Source organism: Triturus cristatus, chromosome 6 (genome assembly GCF_964204655.1).
Source record: "Triturus cristatus chromosome 6, aTriCri1.1, whole genome shotgun sequence".
Classification (NCBI taxonomy): domain Eukaryota; kingdom Metazoa; phylum Chordata; class Amphibia; order Caudata; family Salamandridae; genus Triturus; species Triturus cristatus.
The window spans coordinates 890376485-890402968 of record NC_140589.1 but is presented as its reverse complement, the minus strand read 5'-3'; the positions used below and the strand labels follow the sequence as shown (position 1 = coordinate 890402968).

At 49.0% G+C, this 26484-nt stretch overlaps 1 protein-coding gene across 1 annotated transcript in view; it reads right to left on the bottom strand.

Annotated features, from left to right (window-relative positions):
* Window positions 1-243: 243 nt before the first annotated feature.
* PEX7 (peroxisomal biogenesis factor 7) overlaps window positions 244-26484 on the bottom strand; it is a 1030600-nt gene continuing 1004359 nt past the window's right edge. Inside the window, exon 10 of the mRNA XM_085611529.1 lies at window positions 244-906. Within this exon, the coding sequence (XP_085467655.1) occupies window positions 838-906 (69 nt within the window). The 3' untranslated portion in view covers window positions 244-837. The remainder of the gene's footprint in view (window positions 907-26484) is intronic.

The window sequence follows — 26484 nt, the reverse complement described above, 5'->3', positions numbered from 1 at the left end:
TGTGAGATTAGAAACAGAATATGTACATTATAACTTAACTGGGGACTGAATTATGACTTTTTGACGTGGATATATTTTGAAAATGTTTGCTCGTTCAGTGATGCTCTTGGATATTACATTTAGCTGATATGAAGTAAGAAAACATGCAGGATGTTTTTTTGTAAATATATGCTAAAAACATTACTTATGAATGTGATAAATTATGAAACAGCTGACAATAAAAAATTGTGCAAACGTCCTAAACACGTTTTAGGTAGTCTGCTTTAATTCATCCTCGTGAAGACAAGAATTTGACACTTTTTAGTAGCTTGACAAAGTATAAAGATGTTTCTCAGCGAAAAATATTACTAAACAATCGCAAGATTTCCAGGGGATCCCACTTGTCACCACTATCAAGAGGACAGGACGCTTGAGCACCAATGAAACCACTGAAAGAAAGGTCAACGGAGGCAGCTCATTATGGCATTTACTGACAGTCACATGTATTGCTGAAATTACACTCGCCCCGAAAAATTAATTTACAGCAACATTCCTGATCATCAAATGAGGATAGTTTATTAAATCTCCACTGATTATAAATTGAGTAGTGAAACGGGTCGACACCTGTTAAGAGTCGTTATGTGAAATTCTGATGGGATTATAAATCCCATTTACGGTCTGCTGTCAAATGGAGAAAAAAAACCTCGTGTCCATTCTTGCTACAGGCATGCAGCAGTTTTCTGCATACATGAAACATTTATCCTGGGTGAGAAACATGAACACAGACACAATCGGTAAAAAGTCATTTCAAAAGTATTAAGACTTGATAAAAAATGTGAAAGATCAGTTTCCAGTCTTCTAAGGACGCGTTGAAAGGCAGGATGGGGTATAAACTTTCACTGTTTCATCCCAGGCACAGTCTGCAACCTATAAAGCAATAACAGTGAGTTAGAATGAGGTTTAAGTATTGTAGAATGGTCAGTTCTTTTCAACCTAATTACTGTAACCCGCAATGGAACTGAATGCTAGGCCCAAGAGTGTTCTCTTCAAATTGATTTCCACTTTAAAAGAAAAAACTGTTTGCCATCGAGAACAAATATGTTTACGACAAAGGGGCTCCCAATGTGATACTAAAGTTGGGTCAAATTGGCTAATTTAACTGTAACTGACACGTGCTAACCTCTACAATTTAGAGATCCTACTAAAAAATATTCATCATTCGGTAATAACGTAATTGAACAAATTGGCTACTATTACTATAAAAAAAAAAAAATGAGAAACCGCTGGCAACAATAAATGGTACATTCGTGAACGGCTCAGTTCTCGGTCCTACTAAGGGGAGGCTACTGCAAGACCCCAAGATTAAAAATAAAAACTTCCTTGTTAAATGTGAGAGTGGAAGATCAAGCCATTTAAAGAAAATCTTAGGAATTTGCTGAAATTATCTGCACAATATGTCAAAGCCCAACAGCAGGGCAAGAGCTCATTACTGTTCTCTTAAATCAAAATTGCAAACATTTGCAAATCCATCATTTTAAATCAGGGACCGCTTTGTCTTCTCTGTTGAAGTTGGGTTGCAGGATCTCCATACAAGAGTCTGGAACCATTCCGAAAAGGCATACATTCTTTATTTCATGCTATGCCCTTAGATTACAGCAACATCAGGTTGTTCCAGTCATGGCGCCATTCTTCCTCCATCTGTCCCTATATCCTAGCCTCCACTTCACACCACAAACCCAGCGGGGGGTCCTCCGCAATGGCGGTGGAGCGGCGCCCCATCGCATGGCTCAGTGCCAGTAAGTGAAAAATAAAATAATGTTCTACCATTGTTTTCTTTTTCATCTGCCGGCTCTGAGCCAGCGTATGCAGGGAGAGGCAGGGCAGAGACATGGAGGGGGAAGAGGAGTGGTATGTGTACTTCTAAGTGCTCATGTGTGTTTGGCCAGCAGTCTCAGGCTGGTCAAATACACATGCGCACTTAGGTATTCTCCAACTCAGCTGCATTGAACAGCCGGGCTGCAGAAACCCCACAGACTCCCTGTTTTGAGCAGGGCGTCTTATCAGCACGCTCAGGCCAATCACTATGCTGCTCTTATAGCATGAGAGCAGCACAGGGATTGCACCTGGGCTGCTGGAACCAGGAAGAGCACAGGAGGCGCGACGCAGGAGGATGCCGGCAGCTTAAGGTAAGTTCTTCATTTAAAATATTATTATTAACACCGCCCCTGCACACACCTGTGCGCTCACCGTCCCGCGTTCCATCCCCCCGCCTAACCACCCTTCGATTGTGGCAGCCGCCAATCCACATACCAACATTTGATAACATTATTCGCCCTCAGTATTCCAGACACCAGCTCACACATACCGGAATAGAGACGCAGAAGATACTACACTCTCCTCCCTGACTGTTTTGCCACTTTCAAACCCACTTAATAGCAGATATTGAAGCAGATTATACTAAGATCAAAATATTACATCTGAGGAGAAAATGCATCATGCCAAAATGAGATTTAAGCAGGCCAAATGTGATACCAAACCACCAGAAGTCACCCACAAACACCCATCCCAGACTCTTTAGTGTCACTCTTCAGCCCAAAGCCAATTGACACTACCCAGGCTCACCTAATGACATATCAGATTAAAAAAGAGCCAGTCCTGAGGTGCATCCACCAAGACGTTGGTTTACAAGCCTAGCAGAAACCCTTTGGGCATAACATTCAAGCTACCTGGACCGCGGCAATTGCACGTCTCCAGGCTCTCTTTTCCTGCCACACCAGGAAAGTTACAAAGCCAACCCTGAGGCCAAGCTGCCAGACTGCTAGAAGTCATCTCACTAGTTGTTGTATAGTCTAGCTAATGTCAAACTCCAACCAGTGGCACTGCAGCCAATATTTGCGGCTTCCTGTCCCACCACAGCAGGAGAGTTCAAAAGGCCAGTACCCAGGCTCAACCACATACGCCCTCCTGCCCGAAGCACCAGTGAAAATCACAGCTCTGCTACCTCCACTTCCAGGAGTCTCCACTGGCATAGTAATCATGAAATAAAAATTCCTGCTAGACCTATCTAAATTAGGTACAGAAATTAATCCAACATAGTCACTGACCCAAAATCTTCTTTCAAATATTTCTCACATTCTTTGTAAACTACTTTTGACCACATGCATTTCCTATTTTTGTACATAGATTACACCACATTTTGGAATTCTTTTATATGAAAAAAATCATACACATTGCACCTCCCCCGTCCCATCAGAAAAATTACAATCAATGACAATAACTAACCCAGAAACACTCAAACAAGACAAGGAATATATTAAATCACAAAACACCCCTCAGTATCCCACCCGTAAACTGCTGCCTAATGTCCATACCCAAACAACACACTCCAGCCTCCAATGGCATATAAACGGCTCAGCCGTCCACAGATAATTGTGAACAGCTTTCTTTTTTCAGGGCCTTTTGTGGCTGGAGATGGGCATGGGATTGAAACCCTGCCACTGCATCAGCCACCTTCCATGTAAGATATGATTCTGTGTCTGACTCATCACGTAACACTACACATTCCAACATTAGCAAACATACCCAGACACCATGGACACAAAATCTACACACATAGTAAACATCCCAAACCTCATCCCCAACACGTTGGTCACCATGCACCTAGCAATAATGAACACATCCTCTACTTCAAGCACATCAGAGATCTCAGCAACCTACACAACCTTGATGCACTCTTTATCACAAAAACCTGGCTGACACACACATCCTAGATGTCCTTATACTCATAGGCTTCAGAATTCATCACACAGACTGCACACACAACAGAGGAGGAGGCCTCGCCATTATCCATCGATACTCCTGGCCCTGTTCCCCAAGCAAATCAACAAATCCTGAATCAATGGTGTTCCTCACACTCCATTTCCCCTCTCCACAGGAATAAATACTACCTTCCACTTACTATACAGTACTCTAAAAAATACGAGGACTTCACAGAGGAAGTCTCTGACTTGCTCAACATCTTCTATGTCCTATACAGACACACCACCCACCTTAGAGACTACAACATACAGAGCAACAAAAGCACAAAGTAAGTAAGAGACATTCTAATCAAAACACTCACATAAAACAACTCATCATCAAATCAACTCACATGAAAGACTATGCTCGGCCTCCTCTTCAATACTAGACCTACTATCCCTGCAAACCCCCAATACCCTCAGAGAGAGCCAACCATCTCACCATCGCCTTGCCACATGCGCAGAAAATCACATTAAGGCCAACCAAAGTGACAACAAGAAATGTTATTCTCTTTCCAAAACTTCTCCAATTACTAACTATATCACGCAGGATGCAGGCCTTGAAAATCTTCAAAAACATTCTCAGACCTGTAGGTTTATTGATTTAAATCTTTTACTCGACCTAACTGCAAACCAATCAGCCTAACATACATACACACACACATATATATAATGACATATTGTATCCCAAATTTGACTACGCAGCAAACTGATCGTGATCAAGATTTAGAAGTTAAACGAAAAATATTATGAATTAGCAATAATGCAGTTGTTGCTCTGAAAGGGAGACTGTTGGAAATGGGGTTTCTGGTTGGCTAGGGTATGCACCTAAGCAAGGCAGAACCCACCTCTCTAGTCAGGTATGGGAGTTACACACCCAAGGTAACACCTGCACACCCCCTTGGTAGCTTGGCAGAACAGTCAGGCTTATCCCAGAGGCAATGTGCAAAGCGTTTGCGCAACACTCACACCAGTGACACACTAGGTACACCACAAAAGAGACTCCACACCAGGTTATAGATTAGACCACAATTACATAATCACAAGCAGTTTGCCAATTAGGCAATTGTCAAAATCATAACAGTGAAAATATCACAGTAAATACTGATGGGTCACAGATGTCATCAGCAATTTCACATAACACTTGTTACACAGATTTTGCAAGGATAACTAACACAGGTTATCTTGAGCTCCAATCGGAGTAAAATGGTATTTACCCCAATCACCACTTGAGTGTAGGGTAGACGAGGGCAATACCACGGTTGATACTGGCATGGGGCTTCTTCCTTGAAGGTGCCCTGAGCACAGCAGTCCTGCGCTCCCCTGTTCCAGTGGTTCTCGGGCCGCTGGCACGTGTGCTGCAGTGAGCATGGCTGTGCATGGCAGAAGGAGCCAATGGGACCTTCATTGAGAATTCCCTCCCACTCGGCTGACTGGGGCTATAGCTACAAAGGGAACGTGCCAGCCTGGCCAGGTAGAGGCAGGTCCCTCCTTCAGTCCTTGTTCGGTCCCCGGCAGAATCAACAGTCACCGAGCTCGCACGGCTCTGTTGTCTGATGGGTGTTGCTGGGCACTCGGGCTGGGTGGTGCAACGGTGGAGGCTTTCTCCCTTTCCTGATGCTGCGGAAACCATGGTGGCTTCTTGAGGTGTTGCTGGGTACCACAGGAGGCTTCGCTGCGGTGTTGGTTGCCAGGCAACGCTTGGCAGTTCATCTGAGCTCGCCCAGCTGGCGAGCGGCAGCACTCTGGTTCTCGAGGTCTGCCCTAGCTCGGAGACCTTACAGCACAGCGCCTCGGTTGCTGCACACCGTAGCTGAAGGGAGCGCAAGGAGATTACCAGTAAGGAAAGCACAAGGGAGCTTTCCAGTGAATAAGCGCAGAGAACCTTTCAAGAAAAGTAAAATCATAAGGTGCAGCAGGGGTGGAGACAACATTGTGTAAAGGAGACACATCCTATTCAGGTGCTAGCAAAACTCATCCCACCACTCGAAATGCAAACCAGGTCCATTCAGCCTAGCGATGAGTCACCCAGGCAAGGCAGGACACACCTCAACTGCCTTGTGACTGTCTAGAGTGATTGACATCCCCAGCTCCTGTCACTCCAAAACTAGACAGTGAATACACAACAGAAAGAGGCACACAGTGTGGTATAGCAAGAAAATGCTTACTTTCTAAAAGCGCTACGCAAACAAATGATGGACGGAATGCTGAAAAAATCATACATTCACACCCAGTCAAGAGATCTGGGTTAAATCCATCGTTCTTTTCCTCTCTGGACCGGAAACAAGCATCCTAGGACCGGTTTCGGGGTGTCACCCCTCTTCAGGCAGGAAAGCTTGATTCCAGTGGCACAGTGATCCCAGGACCCACGTCTGGGCATACCTGGCGCACTTAGGGTGAGAAAGCAAAAGACACACAATTGATGGACGGAATGCAGAACAAATCAAAACAGACGTGGGTCCCTTGCTCACTGTGCCGCTGGATTCAAGCTAGCATGCCTGATGAAGGGTAATACCCAGAAACCAGTCCCAGGATGCTTGTTTCCGGTCCAGGAAGGACCTAGCTTGGCAGTTCGGGCTGGACTGTTCACATGAGGCACAGGGTCAAGACTGATTTGCATATGGCCAGGTCTAAACTGGGGTGGCAGGGTGCGCAAAAGAATGATGGATTTAACCCAGATGTCTTGACTGGGGGTGAATGTTTTGATTTGTTCTGCATTCCGTCCATCAATTGTGTGTCTTTTGCTTTCTCGCCCTAAGTGCACCAGGTATGCCCAGACATGGGTCCTGAGCTCACTGTGCCACTGGAATCAAGCTATCCTGGCTGAAGAGGGGTGAAACCCCGAAACCGGTCCCAGGATGCTTGTTTCCGGTCCAGGGAGGACCTGGCTTGGCAGTTCGGGCTGGACTGTTCCCATGAGGCACAGGGTCAAGACTGATTTGCATATGTCCAGGTCTAAATTGGGGTGGCATGGTGAGCAAAAGAATGATGGATTTAACCCAGATCTCTTGACTGGGGGTGAATGTTTTGATTTGTTCTGCATTCCGTCCATCAATTGTGTGTCTTTTGTTTCTCGCCCTAAGTGCGACAGGTATGCCCAGACATGGGTCCTGAGCTCACTGTGCCACTGGAATCAAGCTATCCTGGCTGAAGAGGGGTGAAACCCTGAAACCGGTCCTAGGATGCTTGTTTCCGCTCCAGGGAGGACCTGGCTTGGCAGTTCGGGCTGGACTGTTCCCATGAGGCACAGGGTCAAGACTGATTTGCATATGGCCAGGTATAAACTGGGGTGGCATGGTGAGCAAAATAATGATGGATTTAACCCAGATCTCTTGACTGTGGGTGAATGTTTTGATTTGTTCTGCATTCCCTCCATCAATTGTGTGTCTTTTACTTTCTAAAAGTGGCATTTTCAAACACACAGTTTAAAACCACCTTCACTAAAAGGTGTTGTTAATAGAGCCTAAACTCCATTTCTCTAGCTTGTCCTAATGGAAAGTTACACTTGCAAAATGTTACAAGGTAACTCCAATGTCAACCCATGGGACAGGCAGCCTTTCAACTGTGAAAAATTAAATACACAGTATTTCACTATCAGGACATGTAAAACACACCAGCACATGTTCTACCTTTCACATACACTGCACCTTGCGCATGGGGGTACCTTGGGCCTATCTTAGGGGTGCCTTACATGTAAGAAAAAGGAAGGATTGGGCCTGGCAAATGGGTGCACTTGCCAGGTCAACATGGCAGTTTAAAACTGCATGCACAGACACTATAGTGGCAGTTCTGAGACACATTTACAGGGCTACTCATGTGGGTGGCAAAACCCTTGCTGCAGGCCCACTAGTAGCATATGATTTACAGGCCCTGGCACACACCGTGCACGTTACGAGAGACTTACCAGTAAATAAAATATGCCAATCATTGATAATCAATAATAATCAAAATTTACACAGAGGAAATATGCACTTTAGCACTGATCAGGAGTGGTAAAGTGCCCAGAGTCCTACAGCCAACAAAAACAAGGTCAGAAAAATAGGAGGCAAAAGGCCAAACGTTTGGGGATAAACGTGCAAAAAGGGCCAGGTCTAACAGCGACAGATTTACTACTAACTTGCTATATGCCACTACCCTTGTCTACATTACTGTAATAAAGTTGATGCAATCAGATGGAGGTTCATTCAAAGTTATTTCTTGAGTTCAGTGAAATACACCACAGCCATCACTTTCATGCTACTTCCCCTTAGCAACCTTCAGATGCTACTGAATAATTACATTCTTCACGGAGTGTTAGCATACCGCAATATCATCATTTAAAATTGGAAGATACCTTGCTTTAAATACAACTACAAGCAAACTTATAAGCTATCATACAGTATATAACCAACTAAGATAAAGGCATGCAAAAAGGAAGAGAATACATCTTAAAATATTTTTAAAGATACATCTATACAAAATAATACAGCTACACAATTACTTTTTACAAATCATTCAACTATTATGAGAAGCTACATAATTCTTCTTCCCATTAGTGTATGACAAGATCATGCATAATCTTTCTGATGCAAAGTCACTCTAAGAATCATAAAAACCGAGGAGGAGCCTAGCGCGCAACCAAGATGGCCGCGTAGGTGCGAGGCTCCCGAGGACCTCCGCGACCTCCTGAATTAATCCTGGCGATATCCTGTCCTTGTTGAGGGGACTGTGTCGGGGAACCCGAGCTGAGGCGCCACCCGTTTTTCGGGCTCGAATCGGACCCCGGACACCGGTGGGAGCACCGATTGAAGGTTGCGGCCTTCTCCGCGCCGGCCCCCCGGATTGGAGTAGTGGGGCGATCCGGGGACAAAGTGAACAACAGCGGCGGGCAAGGCTGGGCGACTCGCGTACCCCGCACTTTCACTTTCGCTTTTGCGCCCTCCTTGCCCTCAAGCGAGGTGGGGTTGGTGTGGTCTTGTCCAGGTGCCCGGCTGACCCGCCGGCTGTGGGTTGTCCTGCGGTTCGGTGGTCGCCCTCCCCCCCCCGGAACCCGTGAATTGTTATAGCGGCCCGTTCGAGGAGATTGGCACGACGGTGGGAGAGCAAGCATGTCCACCAAACAAGATGGCGACCGGGCGAAGGTGAAGACGACCCGCCGTGGCCCGGCGCACCAATCTAACAATATGGACCGCTACACTCTCCAGAAGGGTTCTCCGGAGACATCGCGCACATCCCCGGCGGGCCCGACGGAGGCATCTGCTCAGCCGGTGGATCTGACCCTCCGGGACGTCATGGGCGCCATCGCAGAGATGAAGGCCTCGGTGGACCAGCGCTTCGACACCCTAGCGCAAAAAATAGACTCGGTCCTTGTGGATGTGAGCCTTGTGAGGGCTGACTTGTCCAAAACGAACGACCGGGTCGATTCCCTGGCCCACACCGCAACGAGCCTCACGACGGACGTGGTGGCCCTCCAAAAGGAGGTGCGCCGGCTTGGCCAGGCGGGCGCCCTGATGGACCGGCGACTGGAGGATTCCGAGGGTCGGGCCCGGAGGAATAATGTTCGTATTGTGGGGGTGCCGGAGGGACGAGAGGCGGAGGCGGCAGATCTTTTTGTGGAAGAATTGATCCTTACCCATCTCCAGCCCCGGGGGCTGAGTAAGCTTTTTGCGGTGGAGCGTGCTCACCGGGTCCCTGGGGGCAGACCTAAGACCGGTGCCCCGCCGCGGCCTCTCATTGCCCGGATTTTTATCTTTCGGGACAGAGATGCTATCCTCCAGACCTCCAGGCAACAGGGACCGGTCAAGCTTGATAACATGGATGTGCATTTCTACCCAGACTTTACTCCGGCGGTTCAGAAGCAGAGACAGAGTTTTCTTGGTGTTAAACGTCGCCTACGGGACCTGAACCTTAAGTACTCAATGCTTTTTCCAGCCAAGCTGAGGGTGGAGGTGGATGGTCGCACGCACTTCTTTGACCGGCCCGAGGCGGCTGGGGACTGGTTGGACACTCTGCCTGGAGATCGGGGCCGGGGGGGCGGGGGGGGCGCGGCTGGCGAGGAGGGCCCGCCGGATCAGAATTGAGGGGTGAATAAATAGGCCTTGCTCTGGACGATGTTCCTTCACCATTTATTGATTGCATATGTTCCCCTCCTATGGAGGTCGTGCGGGGTCTGTTGGGGGCTTCCCTCCTCCTCTGGGGAACTAGTTAGTTTTCAGCTATGGGGCGACAGGCACACTGCACTTTGGGGGGGCTGCCTGGGCTCATGCAGGGGTGCAGGGAGGGGGGAGTTCTGTTGGGATGGGGGGGTGGGGGGGGTGTGTTGTTTGTTTGCACCGCAAGGCAAACCCGCTACTGTATTGTTGCTTTTAAGATGCTCTGTGGGGGACGACCGATTGTTTCGACGTATGATGGGGGGTAGGGATTTTACTGTGTTGTCATGGAATGTTAACGGCCTGGGGGATAGGATTAAGCGTGGTGTGGTCCTGCAGTACTTGAAACGTATTTCACCAGATGTTGTCTTCCTGCAGGAGACACACCTTATAGGTAACTCCTTTCATGCAATGAATCGGCGGGGCTATCGTTTGGCGGCCCATTCTGGCTTCACTTCGGGCTCGCGGGGGGTGGGTATTATGATCAAGAACTCGCTCCCGTTGGAGATTGATGAGGTGCGCCATGATGAGAGGGGACGCTACACTGTCCTGGTGGGAAGAATGGAGGGTAGAGTGTTTATTTTTATATCAGTGTACGTCCCGCCTGGGTTACAAGCCACCACATTTGCGGACCTGGGGCACCTCCTTCTGGACCTTCCGAGTGGCCTGCTGGTGGTTGGAGGGGACTTTAATGCGGTAGCTTCTGGGTCTATGGATCGCCATCCCCCTAGGGACCTTCCCCGGGCACAGGCGTGGCTGACCGGCCTTTTAGACACGCTGGGCCTGGTGGATTGCTGGCGACTAAAGCATCCCGCACAGCGGCAATACACCTTCCACTCGGGTGCCCATGGTAGCCTCTCGCGGCTTGATTACATCCTTGTCCCGGCGGCCCATGCAGGGAGGGTGGGGGAGGTGTGCCATCTGGCGCGGGGTATCTCAGACCACTCCCCATTGCTGTTACATTTCGATGTCTTCCCGAGGGGGGATGGCAGGGTGGCTCCAATCAATGCATGGTATTTGCGCGACCCCACCATTCGTGCCGATTTGATCAAATCCTTACAGCGATATTTCGACGAGAATGTGGGGTCGGTCCCTTCGGCCATCTCCCTGTGGGAGGCTTTTAAGGTAGTTCTTAGAGGGGAGGCCCTCTCCTTTATCTCCCATGCCCGGCGGCGCGAGCGGGAGGAGGTGACCCGGGTAGAGGCCGAGATTGCGGAACTGGAGGGTGACCTGGGGAGCGGGGTAACGGATGCCAAGCTGCATGTTCTACACCTAAAGCAGGCGGCCTATCGGGCCCTCGTCACGGAGGCGGCCAGGGGCCTCAGTAGAGAGCAGCAGGGGCGATTGTATGATGTGGGTGATAAGGCTGGCAAATTGATTGCGTGGTTGGATAAGAGGGAGAGAGCGAGTCGCGTGGTTCCTTTGATTGAGAGTGTGGATGGTGCGTGTGTCACCGAGCCGGAAGCCATTGTCTCCTGCTTTGCGGATTATTTCCGCGAGGTCTACTCCCCGGTTTCCCCCTGCTCGGAGGAAGATTCCCATGCCCTGCTTCGGGACATCGCACTGCCCTCCCTTACGGTGGAGGACAGGGATTCGCTGGACGCTCCTCCCACCTCGGACGAAATTGCCTTGGCTATTCGCTCGGTTGCATCCGGCAAGGCCATGGGCCCCAATGGTATTCCCATCGAGCTATACAAGCTACGCCCGGATGTACTGGCGCCCCACCTGCGCGCGATGTTCCTGGCGGCCCACTCGCAGGGTTCCCTCCCGCCGGACCAGCGTCTGGCCACAATCGTGGTGATCCACAAGGAGGGGAGGCCCCGTGAGCGGGTCACATCCTATAGGCCGATCTCGCTCTTGAACGCGGAGCCCAAAATCCTCGCCAAGGTGTTGGCCAACCGATTGGTTGGTGTGGTGGGCGATTTGGTCCACCAAGACCAGTCTGGCTTTATACCACACCGCAACACGGCGCTCAATCTGCGGCGCCTGCACGGGGTGCTCGCGCGGGTCCCATTTGTGCGGGAGCCGGCCATCTTGGCGTCCTTGGACGCCACCATGGCGTTTGACACGCTTGAATGGCCATACATCTGGGCGATGCTGGCGAAATTTGGATTTGGACCGAGTTTTATTAGCTGGGTCAAATTGTTGTACTCGGGCCCATTGGCGCAGGTGGTGGTGAATGGGCGAGTCTCGGCCCCATTCGCGCTGGGGCGGGGCACGCGACAGGGTTGCCCCCTGTCACCTCTCCTGTTTGCACTGGCCCTGGAGCCCCTGGCGGAGTGGCTGCGGTGGCACCCTTCCATCCGTGGTCTCCGCTGGACCCCCGAGCATGAGGACCGCGTGTCCCTCTATGCTGACGATATCCTCCTGTATCTTGCCTCCCCGCGGAAATCACTGATCGTCCTGGTTGATGTTTTGCGCTCATTCGGTCGCAACTCAGGCCTTGTCATCAACTGGGCGAAATCCTGTGTTTATGTGCTTTCCGGGGAGGCTCCGGTCCTACCACGGGACTGTCCGATCCAGATTGCCTCCCAGGGGTTTCGGTACCTGGGTATATATATCACTCTTGACCCGGAGGCCCGCTATGAGCGGAATTTGCTACCCCCCCTCCAGCGCTTGAAGGAGGACGTGGTGCGCTGGCGGCGTCTGCCGCTTTCGCCGCTCGGCCGAGCGGCCTTGTTTAAAATGATGTCCTTGCCGCGCTTCCTCTACGCCCTCCAGAATACTATGGACTTGGTTCCGGCACGCTACTTCCGTGAGGTGGAGGGCCTCCAGCGGCGCCTGTTCTGGGACGGGAGGCCGCGCATTGCTCTGGCTAAATTGACGCTCCCGTGGTACGATGGGGGGGTCGCCCTCCCGGACATTAAACGGTATTACTGGGCCTCCCAACTAGCTGCAATTAATCATGGCCTTTACGGGCCCGCCTTGAACCCGGCATTTGAGATGGACAAGATGCTCCTGCCCGGTGGCGACTACAATCGAGCGCTCTACTCTGGCGCGCCCGACTCCCGTCTGACGGGACCGACGCGTGTCATGGTGCGTGTCTGGCACGCGGCTAATGCAGCTATGGGGTGGAAGGACCGTTTGACCCGGGCGTCACCGCTGTACGCGTCTGAGAGGTTGGGCTCCCTGTGGACGTCGAAGGGCTTCGAGAAGTGGGACACGATCGGAATCAGCACTGTGGGAGATCTCTGGACGAGGGGGGGATTCAAGACTTTTGCGACGCTGCAGACGGAGTTTCAGCTGCAGGGCAGTGAGTACTTTCGGTACCTACACGTCCGCCATGCGCTGGGCTCCGTCTTCCCGGATGTCGCGTCCATTCCGGAGTCTTCCTCCCTGGAGGACAGAGTGCTGGATGGCCATGTCCCAGACAGCACAATCTCCCTCATATATAAAAAACTGATCAACGACAGATCGTGCCTGCTGACTAGTCTCCGCGAGGCCTGGGTTGCCGACGGGCTGGAGCTGGACGACGAGGATTGGATTTCCGCGGTGGCCTCTCCGAAAGAGGTGGCCATCCCGGCTCGCCTTCGTTTCGTCCAGCTTAAGATCCTTCACCGGGTTTACGTGACGGGGCCAAGGCTTCTACGTATGGGCTTTGCTGGTGACGGATTGTGTAAGCGTGGCTGTGGTGCCCTGGCAACTTTCATGCATATACTGTGGGAGTGCCCTAAGGTGGAGCGATTCTGGCGTGGTGTGCATGAGGTCCTGCGTGTGGTTACGCGTGTCGCGCTGTTGCCTGAAGCGAGGAGATGCTTGCTGAATGTGTGGGAACCAAATGACTATTCGGTCCCGCAGACGCGGTGGGTGACTCTGGGATACATGATAGCTAAGCGTGACATTGCTCAATTGTGGGGATCCCAGAGGCCCCCGGCGGTGTTGGCCTGGAAAGAACATATGGATTGGTGTATGTTTCGTGAAAAGGTGGTGTATGTGGCGAGGGGTAAGCCTGGGGCGTGGGTGAAAATCTGGGGCCCCTGGAACGCCTACCGCGGGGGTATTTGTGAGCCGCCACTGCTACCGGCTGCCTCGCCAGCTCCGTCTCCCTAGATGGCCCCCCTCCCTCAGCCGTGGGCACGCGGTTCCCCAGTCCCTGATCTACTCCCATTCCCCTCTTCAGAGTTCTGCTGCTGGTTGGGATCCCCACTTATGGAGCACGTGCTGTCACTTTGGATCGCGGGTTGCCTTGCGGGTGTGGTTCTGTGTGTTGTTTTGTTTTGATAAAAGGGAACCGTATTGTGGGCATGGAGCTATGCGGCCTGCAACATTGATTTCTCCTGCTTTGCTAATCTGCACCGCCAAGAGACTCTTACTGTATGTATGCAATATGCTTTTGTCACTCTAGCGGCCGGCCGAGTGGTTGTAGGCCCATACCTGTAACTTTTTCAAACTGCAATAAACGGTTTCAAAAAAAAAAAAAAAAAAAAAAAAAAAAAGAATCATAAAAACCCATCAGCCAACACGTGTTTCGTCGGTTGGTCGTACACCTCGACTTCTTCAGGGTGTTCAGGCGGTGGTGGATATCCTACCACACGGTGATTCAAAAATCCATGTGGCATATAGTTGCCAAGATCCAGTAGTAGCAGCAATTATGGTTCACTTGTAAGCGGCAAAACACACGGAGAGTACTCCTCGCGTGTTCTCTCCGTGCCTTTTGCCGCTTTTAAGTGAACCATAATTGCTGCTACTATTGGATTTTGGCAACTATATGCCACATGGATTTTTGAATCACCGGGTGGTAGGACATCCACCACCGCCTGAACAGCCTGAAGAAGTCGAGGTGTACGACCAATCAACGAAACACGTGTTGGCTGATGTGTTTTTGTGATTCTTAGAGTGACTCTGAGATTATCCAACGTTGTTGATATTTGGATTTGGATTGCCTTCCTTTTTTAAACATCTGTAATGACCGTCCTCAAAAATTGGATGTGAAGATTTGGACTATGAATTTCTGTGCCTGAAAGCTGAGTAAGAGAATGGACTATTAACTACTACAGAAGTGTATTGATACTTTGAGTGCTTGGAATAGTAATTTAGACTTGAATTTGCTCTGCGTAGTGGGGAGCAATACCGGATAGTGATTAGTAACCACTCCCTTCCTAGAAGCACCATATACAGAATTGTTGCATTCAAATTTTTCCCCTTAAATATAGAGTGTAGTGCGCCCGCAGTCGCTTTTTTTCTACCTGGTTACCACATAGGTGTTTGTCTGAATTACTAATGGTAACTGCAGGCCAACACGAATATATCTACTAGGACAATGACATACTTTTCTATACCAGAGATCCTGATAGGATCCAGGATATTCAACGCAACATCGTTCCAAGGTTCCCTAAGTAACAGCCTCATAACCATAGGCTGTCCGCTACATTTTAAAGGTGTTTTACTATTGACACATTCCACATATCCTCTCACTGATCCTTCAATCTATACAATCATTCCTGGCAAGCAAAACATTCTTCTAAGTCTGTCCTTGGTCTTTGAAATTCCTGGGTGACTTTCATGAGCAATATTGATTAAATGTTTCCTCAGATTAACCAGTGGAACTAATCTCGTCCCACATAACAGCAAGCCATCTTTCTGCAAAAGTTCATCCCTAACATTCTCAAAACCTTTGTAATGATCCTGATATTTCACATCACCTTTCCAACCATTCTTCATTTTCTTAATAACCTCCTGCAATACCAAATCAATTTTCTGCCTCCCTCAACTAGTCTTCTTCCATTATAATGCCTTCTTTGACAGTACACACTTTGAAGTCACCATATTCATCCTCTCCCCCTGCAAATCATCTGAGTGATTCTTTTCCACTATAAGTCATGAGAAGCAATCTGACAAATAGTTATTTGCTTCTGTCATATAGGTTATGTCAAACTCAAATTCTAGAAGAGGCACCACCAATTTTGGGCACCAATCCCCTTTTTTGTGAACACTTCTCTTAATGGCTTACAGCTCATTTTGATTGCAAATCTTTTGCACCAACCAAATTTTCTCCTTCTCGATTACTGAATATTTTAATTCAGCACCTTTCAATCTCCGTGTGTTTTCAAAAACATTGGAGAGAGTGGGAGGAGGCCCCTTCAGCAAGTGGATAGGATCCCCTTGTATACAAGATGGGCGCACCTATCAATCTGAGTTGCGAGGGAGCATGTGAAATGTATTTACTTAGGTCAGGCCCACATGACTTTATAAACAGTCATGTGGATTTTGAGGCACATAAGAAATAAGGTGGTTACTGGAGGGGGAGAAGGGGGTGGTCCACTTCGGGTAAACAAGCAATGGGCAGTTTATGAGGGAGCAAGACTGGATCTACTTAGCAAAGTGTTCTTGAGGCAGTAAGGGAGCTGGATGAGCACCCTCAGCGGTGTAAAGAGCCTTTTAGGAAGGAGTCCCCTGCAAGGTGGTTGGGGTGGTTCACAATACTCACCTGGACAGAGAGGCAACAGCTGAAATATTTTCACATTCAGTGCCGTCATATCTACCAATGTTCCACTCCTCCAACAGAAGGTCTATCCGTTTGAGCATGGCACGGCCAAGATTCGATGAGGGCTTCTGCAGATGTGAGGGAAGGAAGTACCTACAACATGATGCCCCTGAACTTTCTTTCTCAGATTAGAATAGATATTGCGAACTGTGGGGCATATTTACTATGAAGTGGCGGAGCGTGGCGTTAGCCTTCTTGGCTTAACACCATGCTCTGCCACTTCTGAAACACAGTGCTGCACCATATTTACAATTATATGGTGCAGCCCAGTGTTTCCCCTGCGCTGGCGCTAAATTTACAGTAAGGGTCACCATCCTGCACATAAACAATCAATGGCCTTTTGCTGTTTCTATGTGTTCTGCACAACGCAGCACGCATAGAAACAGCATAAATGAGGAGAAATTAAACATTTCTTCTCAATGAACCTGTTTAAGACCAGGTTTTTCCTGGTCTTAACTTTGGCGCTGTCCCACATTTACGCTGCCCTTGTAAATATGGGACAGCGTCAAAATCAATGGGCATTGCAGTGGAACGCCCACTGCAACAGCCCTAGCCCACCCTTTTCACAATAAGTATAGCATGAAAGGGGAACTTATTCAAAAGGCTGCATCAAGCCATGTTAAGTGGCTTAACGCTGACTTGAGAATAAGGCAAGGCACCTATCGCCACTACTAGTTCTGAAAAGTGACGTGGCAGCTATAGGGTCTTGTTAATATGCCCCTGTGAGTTTTCTTACCAGAGACGTTTTAAGACATGGGCAAGTGGGCTCTGGGCCAGGGCCCCAGTCTTTCAGGGGGGCCCTTTAGAGCCAGCTCTATACTGCGGAGTCTTGTCACAATGACCTTGAATAATTCTTAAACAGATTTTTTATATACCGTTTTCCTTCAAATTATTTTAAATGAGTGTGATGAGTGAGAGTGCATTATAGATATTTTGCAGAGAAAATGTTTTTATGTTTCATGCAACATACCTAAAAAAAGGTTTCTTTTAGATCAAAACAGGACCTTACATATGTGAAATGGGAGGGTGTCAGAGAGATTATTTGCAATAATATTAGTTAGCTGCTGCTGTGTAACAGTATTGAAAACACACATCATTATCCCTGAATATTAGATATAAACACATTTAGAATTTGGACAAGTGTGTCTATGCACTGTCAGTGACCTGTCCAAAGAGAGCTTGAAAGAGCTGAAAATGGATCATAAATTCAAAGCTGTTACAAAAAGGGGCTGCAACCTTTGGCACGGGGCCATTAAAATGTCCCTGTTTCATACCTCTGTTAAATGCTACCTCTAGGCAAAAGCCACTAAATAAATTTACTCCTGCATAGTTCCAGCTTGCAATATGATGTGCATTGAAAAGACCAGTATCAAGCTATGACCTTTAAAATGTATATAATAAATCCTGAAGATTTAGAGATACCTATATGTGGAAGATCTAAGAGCTCCACTGCCACCGTTTTAAACAAGCACTTTCGTAATTGTTGTCCTAAGGAAAGGCATCTCTGGCTATATTACAGATGGTGCTCCGGGGGCGTGACAGGCATTTACACCCACTTTGTGCACCCGGGACACTTTGGTAATATAGAAGGAGAAGCAGACGCTTGTTCGTCCCCTTCTATAATACCGAGAGCGCTCGAGCACTTAAAGCGCTAGCACTATCAACAGATGGTGTTCCCTCAATTGCATAGGGGCGTGTACTATGCAAATGAGGCAATTCCTTTGACTCTGCACCCACGTCATATTACAGACACGGGCGCAGAGTCAAAGAAGCCCTCAGTAGGCGCACTGACAGTCCTCTGCAGGGGGTAAAGGGGGGTCCCATGGATCCTCCAGACATCCCCTTGCAGGCGGGTGCAGTCACTGACTGCACCCACCTGCAGGGGGATCTCTAAACCCCTTTGAAAGTGCAGGCTGGTGCTGCCTGCACTGTGAAACCCCAGAGCAGCGGCTGGGTGCAGTGCATACACCATAATGGGGTGCAGTATCACAGTTCGCGCCCATTGCACCTTTTGAAAGGTGCGCCGGGCACAAACAGTGATAATGTGTAATACGGCCCCTGATGCCTCTAAGACTTATTGGTGTCGCGGTTTAATGTTCATATTTGAAGAGGACTTGCTTCCATGTTTTAGGAGTCGCATAAATACACACATCACTGCCAAGTGGACCCATGTTATATGCAACATTCATTCTGGGACATGTTGTTTTGTCTTTACTTTTAGAAGCATGTGCTTACATGACATATTGTGTATAAAAAGCTGGGAGTCCCAGAAAGTGTCACACATAACACAGTGCCATGTGGCTGCTCTACACATCTATCCCCTACCGGGTACTCATGGTCCACCTTCTGTGAGGTAGGCCAACATGTCTGCTGCCCATCCACTTCCTTTTTGAAAGGAAGGCCTTGTTAGCTGCTGTCCGTGTGATATGCTGGTGAGGGAGGCTTGCACTGCTGCTTGCTTTCTGTGCTGTAATTGTTTAGAAAGGAAGGCTTCAGCACATACTGCTCGTTGTTTTCAAGCATTGCGTATGGGAGGCTCGTGCAGCGCCTGCCTAGGCTGTCTAAAGCTGTGTTGAAAAGGAGACTCGATGCTACACCTATTTTTTCTAAGAGAAGCTAGTTCCCAGTGCTGTGCATGGTTTGGGTGGCGGTAGTTATCACAGCTCCAGTCCATGCAGTGCCTTTTTCTCTGTGCGTGAATCTTGCTCTATTTGCTGCCTACAGTGTCTCTGTTCTGTTTTGAAGGAAGCAGGCACAGGCGCTTCCCAAAATGTGCTTGTTTCGTGCCATGGAAGCTGCTCTATTAACAGGTCTGCATGAAGGAAACAGGGACTGATTTTGTTTCAGAACGTTTGCACTGTTGCTGAATGTGCTGTAGATCTTACTTGTGCTTGGGAATATTGCATTACATTCGAAAAAAGACTCAGGGCCATATGTAGGTAAATTATATTTACCGATTCTTAAATACCGAATTTGACTGGTTCGGTATTTATGAATCGGTAAATGTAATGTAGGTAAATTATTACCGATTCGGTAAATATCGGTATTTAAGAATCGGTATTTACCGAATCGGTAATGGCAACTGGCCTCCTATTCATTCCTATGGGCCTGGAGGCCCATAGGTATGAATGGGAAGCCAGTTGCCATTACCGATTCGGTAAATACCGAATCGGTAATAGGGGAGGCATTATCATGGGTGGCAGGGTGTCACATTGACACCCTGTTGCACCCCTGATTCGTGCATGTGTGCACATGTGGCGCACATACATGCCCTAAGGGCATGTATGTCTGCCACATTGCACTTTTCAAATAGCACAATAATGTTTTTTTAAAAATATTCGTCATTTACCATCAACTTTTAGTTGGTGGTAAATAACGAATCCACACACCGACGATACACTCCCCCTACATATCATTTCAGGATTCGGTATTTACCGATTCGGTAATTTTACCGATTCGGTAAATTACCGAATCCTGAAATATGCCCCCTACATCTCAAATAGCTAAATACCGGTCGGTAACAGGATATTTACCGAATTTCGGCCGTTACCGACCGGTATTTAGCTACCTACATATGGCCCTCAATGTATTGAAGCAGGAAGACAAAGAACGTGAGAGTAAAAGAAGGGAGTGCGTGGCAAAAGGAAAGATACAGAAATGGGAAATTGAGGGGGGCAATGCAAAAGTGAAAGAAAGGGGGAAAATGTGACAGATAAAAGATAAGGAAAAGGAAAACGGGAGTAAAACGAAGAAGAATAAGAAAGGAGGAAAAAAAGGACACGAAAACGCATAAACAGAAAAAATGGAATAAGTCTCAAAAAAGGGTGGTGGTAGAAAGCAACTAAAAAGACAGGAACATACATAAATAGAAAAGGTGTAACAGACAGCAACAACGAAAATGGAAAAAACAAGGAATTGATTGCTGAAATGATAGAGCCAATATGAGAAAAGTTGAAGAACGAGAAAAAACATGAGAGGGAGACTGAGGTGGAGATCAAATGAACACAGAAAGCAAACAGAGGGAGAGGGTTGAGCTATTCAGCACAAGGTGGATAAGGATGTGATGAAGAGCTGTCAGAGATGTAACAGAATGTGTGGAGAGATGGTGAGGGTTAAGAGAAATAGACTGAAATAAAAATGGAGAAGCTAGATAAAAGAAACAGGGAATTGAGTGAATAGGAAGGAACATTGGGAAATATATAAGTAAGAGGGCAACGGGGAAATAGTATAGTGCCAATTTCATGGAAGAAGCTGGATGATGCATGTGAGAATTAAAGAGGTAGAGGTGATAAAAGCGAATAGATAGGGGTTGGAGAATGAGAGGAGCTGAGAGGAGGCAGATCAGAGTGACAATGGTCACCATAGAGGAAAAGAAGAGGGAAACCAAAGAAATAGAGGTCATTCCTTGCTACCATTCTGGCAGTGGAAACAGCCACAGCACCAACTCCAGTGACTGCGTGTGGTGTGGTTTGCTGGTGGTCTCTGGTTGCAGTGTGTCTGCACTGCCCAACAGAACCGCCCAACCCAATTTCATCCAACTGCCTGACTTGGCTGCTGCGGCCAACCTAATCAAAGATCCTGGGGAACAGGTATGTGGTACCATCCAAATTTCATCTTGTGCCTGAACAGGCTCACTGGGTGCTGGATGAGACCTCCTAAATTTCCACAGGCGGAGCAGACAGATTCAAGTTAGATGCAAGACGTTATCAGTGAGAGGGCTTGGTAAAGAAGAAGGCAACTGCCTTGTAGTTGCTCTAGTGTCGACAATGTTGATGCTGAAAATTATTTGCACTGGTCTTGCTTTTTACACTGTCTATGTTCACCTAACTGGTTGTTTTCTCTTTATTTGTATTTTAGTAACTGCAAATCTAATTTCTATCACACCTACTAATCCTGCACATCTAAAACTTTACTTATTACTTAAGTAATTGGGCTTTCAGTATCCAGGTTCTTGGGTAGCCTAATAATCCTGGTGGAGGAGTTCAGTCAAGAGAAGGAAGAGGACAGCCAGCAAATTGTATAGCAAAAGAGTACTGCTCAGTGAATCTGTTACTTTTTTTGACCTTTTACAAAAAAACAAGCCACAAATATTGACACAATTGGATGAGAGTTTGGTGGGTTGGAGATATGTACTGCCTCAAGAGAATCTATAAGAGCCCCATATCTTGTATCCCTATTCATACAAGAGCTTTACAGGCTGCCACAGAGTCAGAAAGGACGGCATTGGGAGAGACTTTCTAGGGGCATTTAGTCCCAAGTGAAGGTATAAGAAAGAGTTATTAGATGGACAGCCTGCAGACACCCAAAGAATTACAAAGGGAACAAACAACCTGATACATCTGAATATCATAATGTGTATGGAAATACCGAACATAGTGGAATCACTAACGGTCACTAACGGATGAGGCCTCAACTTTCTAGGAAAAGCTGCACAAATGGTGTGCAGGTAGTCCTTAAACTATGAGTAACAGACCTAATTTATATTTTGCCTAGTCCTACACACGAGGGGGTCTTCATTAAAATATGAGGTGGAAACATGTAAACTCCTGCTTTTGATCCAAGTGCAAGTGAAGCACAAGTTACTTACCTTCAGTGACGATAAATCTGTAAGAAACATTAGCTAGTTATAGATTCCTTACCTTAGAATTACCCCCAGGCGTCAGACTGGATCCGGAAAGTTTTTTCGTCAGCATTACCTCTGCGCGTCGGAAGGTGGCGTCGGTCGCTCTGCGTCCGTCGTGGTGGTCGCCGAGATGAAGTAGAGGCAGCTACTTAGATGCCACCCTCGCTCACTGACGTCAGTTCTGTACACGACTTTCCACGCCAGAAACGCAGAGCCATGCAAGACACTGGCCACTGGTGCACAAAACAAGGGCCCTGAAAGGATGTCCTTAACCCTAGATATTAGTTTGTAGAACGGGAAGGATGGGTGGGCCGGTAAGGAATCTATAACTAACTAATGTTTCTTACAGATATACAGATATACCGTTACCGAAGGTAAGTAACATATGCATCTGAAAGAAACACATTAGTTATAGATTCCTTACTTTAGAATAGATACTCCAGCAATACCAACCCCGGGGGAGGGTGTGCGAACCAAGATCACACCAGAAAGTCCTGGAGAATAGAACGCCCAAAGAAGCCGTCTCTCCGGGCTTAACTGTCCCGGCAGTAGTGTTTGGTGAACGTGTGCAGTGATGCCCACGTGGCCGCCTGACAGATGTCATGTAGAGGAACTCCTCTTCCCAAGGCAGTATGGCTGCCGTCGCCCTGGTGGAATGGACGCGTAGCCCGACTGGAGGCTCCTTTTTAGCCAGAGAGTAACAAGCCTTAATTAACAACACGACCCATCAAGAAATGGTGTGTTTGTGTACGGCCTGACCCTTCTTTGCACCCACGTAGCCAACAAAAAGTTGATCATCGACCCGGAACTGTTTTGTGCGATCCAGAAAGAAGGAGAGTGCACGTTTTGGGTCCAGATGGTGGAGCCTCTCTTCCTCCTTCGAAGGATGGGGAAAGAAGTTGGGCAAAGTAATGGTCCGCCTGATGTGAAAGGCAGTGACCACCTTAGGAAGGAAGGATGGATGGGTCCAGAGAACCACCTTGTCCGGATGAACAGACAGGAAAGGAGGTTTTGAAGAAAGGGCTTGGAGCTCACTCACCCTTCTAGCAGAAGTGAAGGCTACCAGGAAAGCAGTCTTAAAAGACATGAGACGTAAGGGACAGTTATAAAGCGGCTCAAAGGGAGCGCACATTAAATAAGTTAGAACAAGATTCAAGTCCCACTGAGGCATAACGAAGGGGATTGGAGGAAAAAGATGTGTTAAGCCTTTTAGGAAACAGCTAACTACAGGGACTTGAAAAGAGAAGGCTGATCTGGCAGCCAAAGGAAGGCAGAGATGGCTGAAAGATAGCCCTTGATAGTGCCCAGAGCAGAGCCCTGCAGGGCCGAAGGAGGAAGGAACAAGAGAACCTCAGAAAGAGGGGCAGAAGGGGATCCACAGCCTTTGCTGTGCACCATGCCACAAATTTGTTCCACCGGCAGGCGTATACCGTCTTAGTGGAGGGACGCCTGGCTGCCAAGATTACGTCACAGACTTCGAGAGGCAGGTCGTAAGACGTCAACTGTCGCCGCTCAATCTCCACGCAAGGAGGTGGAGACTGGACAGGTTCGGGTGGAGGACCGTTCCCTGCTGCTGCGACGAAAGATCCTCCTGAAGAGGTAGTCTGATCGGAGGATCGATGGCCATGTTGAGCAGCTCGGGATACCAGACTCTTCGCACCCAATCCCGAGCCACAAGAATGACTTGGGCCCAGTTGCGCCTGATCTTCTTCAGCACTCTGGGCAGAAGTAGTATAGGCGGAAAGGCTTACAACAGACCGCAACTCCACTCGCGATGAACAGCGCCGCCTAGCGAGTGCTGCCTTGGAAATTCCAACCCACAGATTTGCTGACATTACACGTTATCTTCGGTAGCGAATAGATCTAACCAAGGCTCTCCCCACTGTCGAAAGAGATCTTGCACCACCTCCGAGTGAAGACGCCATTCGTGATCCATCATGTACCTGCAAGCTGAGATCGCCTTCCCTGGCGTTCAGAGTACCTGCCAGGTGTTGAACCACCAGGGAAATGCCCTGATGCTCCAGCCATGTACAGAGGCGGAGGGCCTATCGACAAAGGGTACACAACCCCACCTCGCCTTGTTTGTTGGAGTACCACATGGTGGTGGTGTTGTCTGTGAAGACCGGCACTACTCTTCCCCGGACAGAGGGAAGGAATGCTTTCAGTGCAAGATGAATCGCCCGGAGCTCCAGAAGGTTAATGTGAAGCGCGGACTCCGCCGGAGACCAGAGGCCTCTGATCTCCACCTCTCCCATATGGCTGCCCCATCCCAGAAGGGATGTGTCCGTCATCACAGTGTGGTCTGGTTAGGGAAGGGAATGGGATCTGCCATTGACCCAATCCTGGATTGTGAGCCACCACTGCAGTTGTCGTGCAGTGCCCTCCAAGATCTGGACACAATCGGATAGATTCCCCCGATGCTGCACCCACTGGAACTTCAGGTCCCACAGCAGAGCTCGCATATGCCACCTGGCATGATCTACCAGCAGGATGCAGGAAGCCATGAGGCCCATCATCCTCAGAGTCATTCTGACCGAAACCCGGGATAGAGGCTGAAAGATCGGAATCATAGCCCGACTATCCCGGACTCACTGTTCGGGAGTATAGACCCGAAACCGTATCGTGTCCAGAATGGCTCCGATGAAGAGGAGCTTCTGAGAGGGAATCAGGTGTGAATTCGGCACATTGATGGAGAACCCCAGCGAATGCAGGAGGCCGGCTGTAGTCTGGAGGTGGGAGACGACTGCCTGGGGCGAACCCGCCTTCAGCAGCCAAACGTCGAGATAGGGGAAGACTGAAACCCCTGATCTGCGCAGATGAGCTGCGGCCAACGCCACCACTTTCGTGAACACCTGAGGGGTGCTGGTATGGCCAAAGGGGAGCACGGTAAACTGAAAGTGCTCGTGGCCTACCGTGAACCGTAGGTAACGCCGGTGAGCCGGCAGGACGGGTATGTGAAAACAAGTGTCCTGCAAGTCCAACGATAACATCCAGTCTTCTGGGTCGAGAGCAGACAAGACATGAAGAAGCGTCAACATCTTGAACTTCTCCTTCTGGAGGAAGCGATTGACGTCCCAGAGGTCCAAGATAGGGTGCAGGCCCTTGTCCTTCTTGGGGACCAGAAAGTAGTGGGAGTAGCAACCACAACCTACTTCTGGGACAGCAACGCTCTCGATGGCTCCCTTGGCAAAGAGAGCCATAACTTCCTGCTGGAGAAGGGCCAGGTGATCCTCCGACATGCGGTACTATCTTGGTGGCATGGCTGGAGGGGTAGTCTCAAAAGGGAGGGAGTAGCCCCTTTGGACTATTTGCAAAACCCACCTGTCCGACGTGATGGTGCGCCAGTGAGGGAGGTGATGGCGAATCCTGCCGCCCACTGGCGTTTGATGGGCCTGAAAGGTCGGACTAGGAGGGTTTGGAGGGTGCTGCAGAGGGGAGGTTGGTAGACTGGCCCGCCAGTACCACAGCGTTGGTTCCCATGTCCCCGGCCGCGCAAAGGTTGGGTAACTTGCTGTGGCCTGTGGCTCTGGCTGGGATGTAGTGGGGCACCCCTTCCGTAGCCACAAAAGGGGCCAAAAGCAAACTGCACCGGATGTGTGGAGAGGCCCAAAGACTTGGCCATAGCCCACGAGTCCTTGAAGTGCTCTAGGGCGTTGTCGCCAAAAAGGCGACAGCCATCAAAGGGCATGTCCATCAAGGTGTTCTGAACATCCCCTAAAAAGCCAGTGGACCTCATCCAGGTGTAGCGACAAAGCGCTACAGATGTTGAAATGGTCCTGCCCAGAGAGTCGGCGATGTCCAGCCCACAACGTATCGTAAACTTTGCTGCATCCCTCTCGGCGGCAACAGCCTGGGAGAGCACTGCCTGGGCCTCCTCCGGACACTGAGAAAGCACTTGCGCCACTGTATCCCACACTGAGTGGGAATAACAGCCCAAGAGACATGCGGTGTTTGCGACTGCAGTCCTAAGCAGGTGGAAGAGAACATTTTCTTGCCAAGGTGGTCCAGCTTCTTGGATTCCCTTTGCGGTGGAGTGGTAGGGAAGGCGCTCTTGGAAGTGAAAGCTTGGACTACCAAGCTCTCCGGGGTGGGATGTTGGGAGAGGAAAGTGGGGTTGCTCGGAGCCGGGCGGTGGCGTTGGGCAATCATCCTGTCCACGGGAGCCCCAGTACTGGACCTGGACCACGTGCCCAAAAGGAAGTCGGTGAGGGCCTCATTAAACAGCAGCAGGGGCTCAGAAGAGCTCGCAGCCGGTTGAAGCACCTCAGTCAGGAGGTTAGTCCTGACAGCCACCGTGGGAAGCTCGAGGTTGAGAGCCTCAGCTGCCCTAAGCAACACCACTGCGTATGATGCTCCCTCCTCCGTAGCCACGGTAGGAGGAGACAAAATGCCAAGGTCAGGGGAAGTGACCAAACCACTGGCATCCCCCAGTTCCTCTCTCCAGTTCTGTTCACTGTCTAACTGGTCAGTTAA